An 882-nucleotide genomic window follows, 5' to 3' on the forward strand; every position below is an offset into this window, starting at 1 on the left:
TTCTGTTCGTTTCAATTTGTTGTTGTGTTGAATTTTTTGTTTTAGAAAAATAATAATTTAAATATATATTTTATAAAATGATTGATTAATTATTTTTTTTTATTTTTTTTGGGAATTATTACAGATTTTTGTTGGTGTCAAACGCCATAGCATGCTCGTATGCAGCTGCATCTTTGGTGATGTTGGAGATGGCAAAAAGAAGAAGAAACGATAATAGTGATGTGTTATCTACTTCAGTAGTAGAGTTTGGTGTAACGGTGATGGACCTTGTAATGATGGGACTGTTATTCTCAGCAAATGGTGCTGCTGCTGCTGTGGGAGTAATCGCACAGAACGGAAACTCCCACATTCAATGGATGAAAGTTTGCAATGTCTTTGATGCATATTGTCGCCACATGACCGCTGCATTTCTCCTCTCTTTCTTTGCATCCATTTCATTCCTCTTCATGGTTCTTTTCTCTCTCGTCAAACTCCATTATTACAAGTTTTCTACTTAATTGTATTAATATTACATCATCATCACATCTTATTATAGTATATCATATCATATCATATGCTCATCAATAGTGTTCATGAAAATATATACTAGCGGTTAATTAATCTTATATATGTATGTTTGATTGATCTGAACGAATCAAAGTGTTTTTTTTCCTTTGCTCAGTTAATATTATTTAATATTGGAATAGCAGATGGTAGGTGTCTCTATTAATTTAAGAGCAGTGGAATAAATATACATACTTTGTTTTTGTGAAAGCAAGAGTGGGTTCGAGTAATTTCACTTTCTAAAGTAGGTAAACGCAGTAAAGGTATAACTACCCCAAGATCAATAGCTGTATATTTATATATATCCACCATCCTTATATATTGATTGGAAGTTAATGT

The 882-nt window shown here is 31.9% G+C and overlaps 1 protein-coding gene across 1 annotated transcript in view; it reads left to right on the plus strand.

Moving 5' to 3' along the window:
* LOC107645592 (CASP-like protein 1E1) overlaps positions 1-665 on the plus strand; it is a 1,220-nt gene extending 555 nt beyond the window's left edge. Inside the window, exon 2 of the mRNA XM_016349644.2 lies at positions 125-665. Within this exon, the coding sequence (XP_016205130.1) occupies positions 125-497 (373 nt within the window). The 3' untranslated portion in view covers positions 498-665. The remainder of the gene's footprint in view (positions 1-124) is intronic.

This window comes from Arachis ipaensis, chromosome B06, assembly GCF_000816755.2.
Source record: "Arachis ipaensis cultivar K30076 chromosome B06, Araip1.1, whole genome shotgun sequence".
In the NCBI taxonomy this organism is placed as follows: domain Eukaryota; kingdom Viridiplantae; phylum Streptophyta; class Magnoliopsida; order Fabales; family Fabaceae; genus Arachis; species Arachis ipaensis.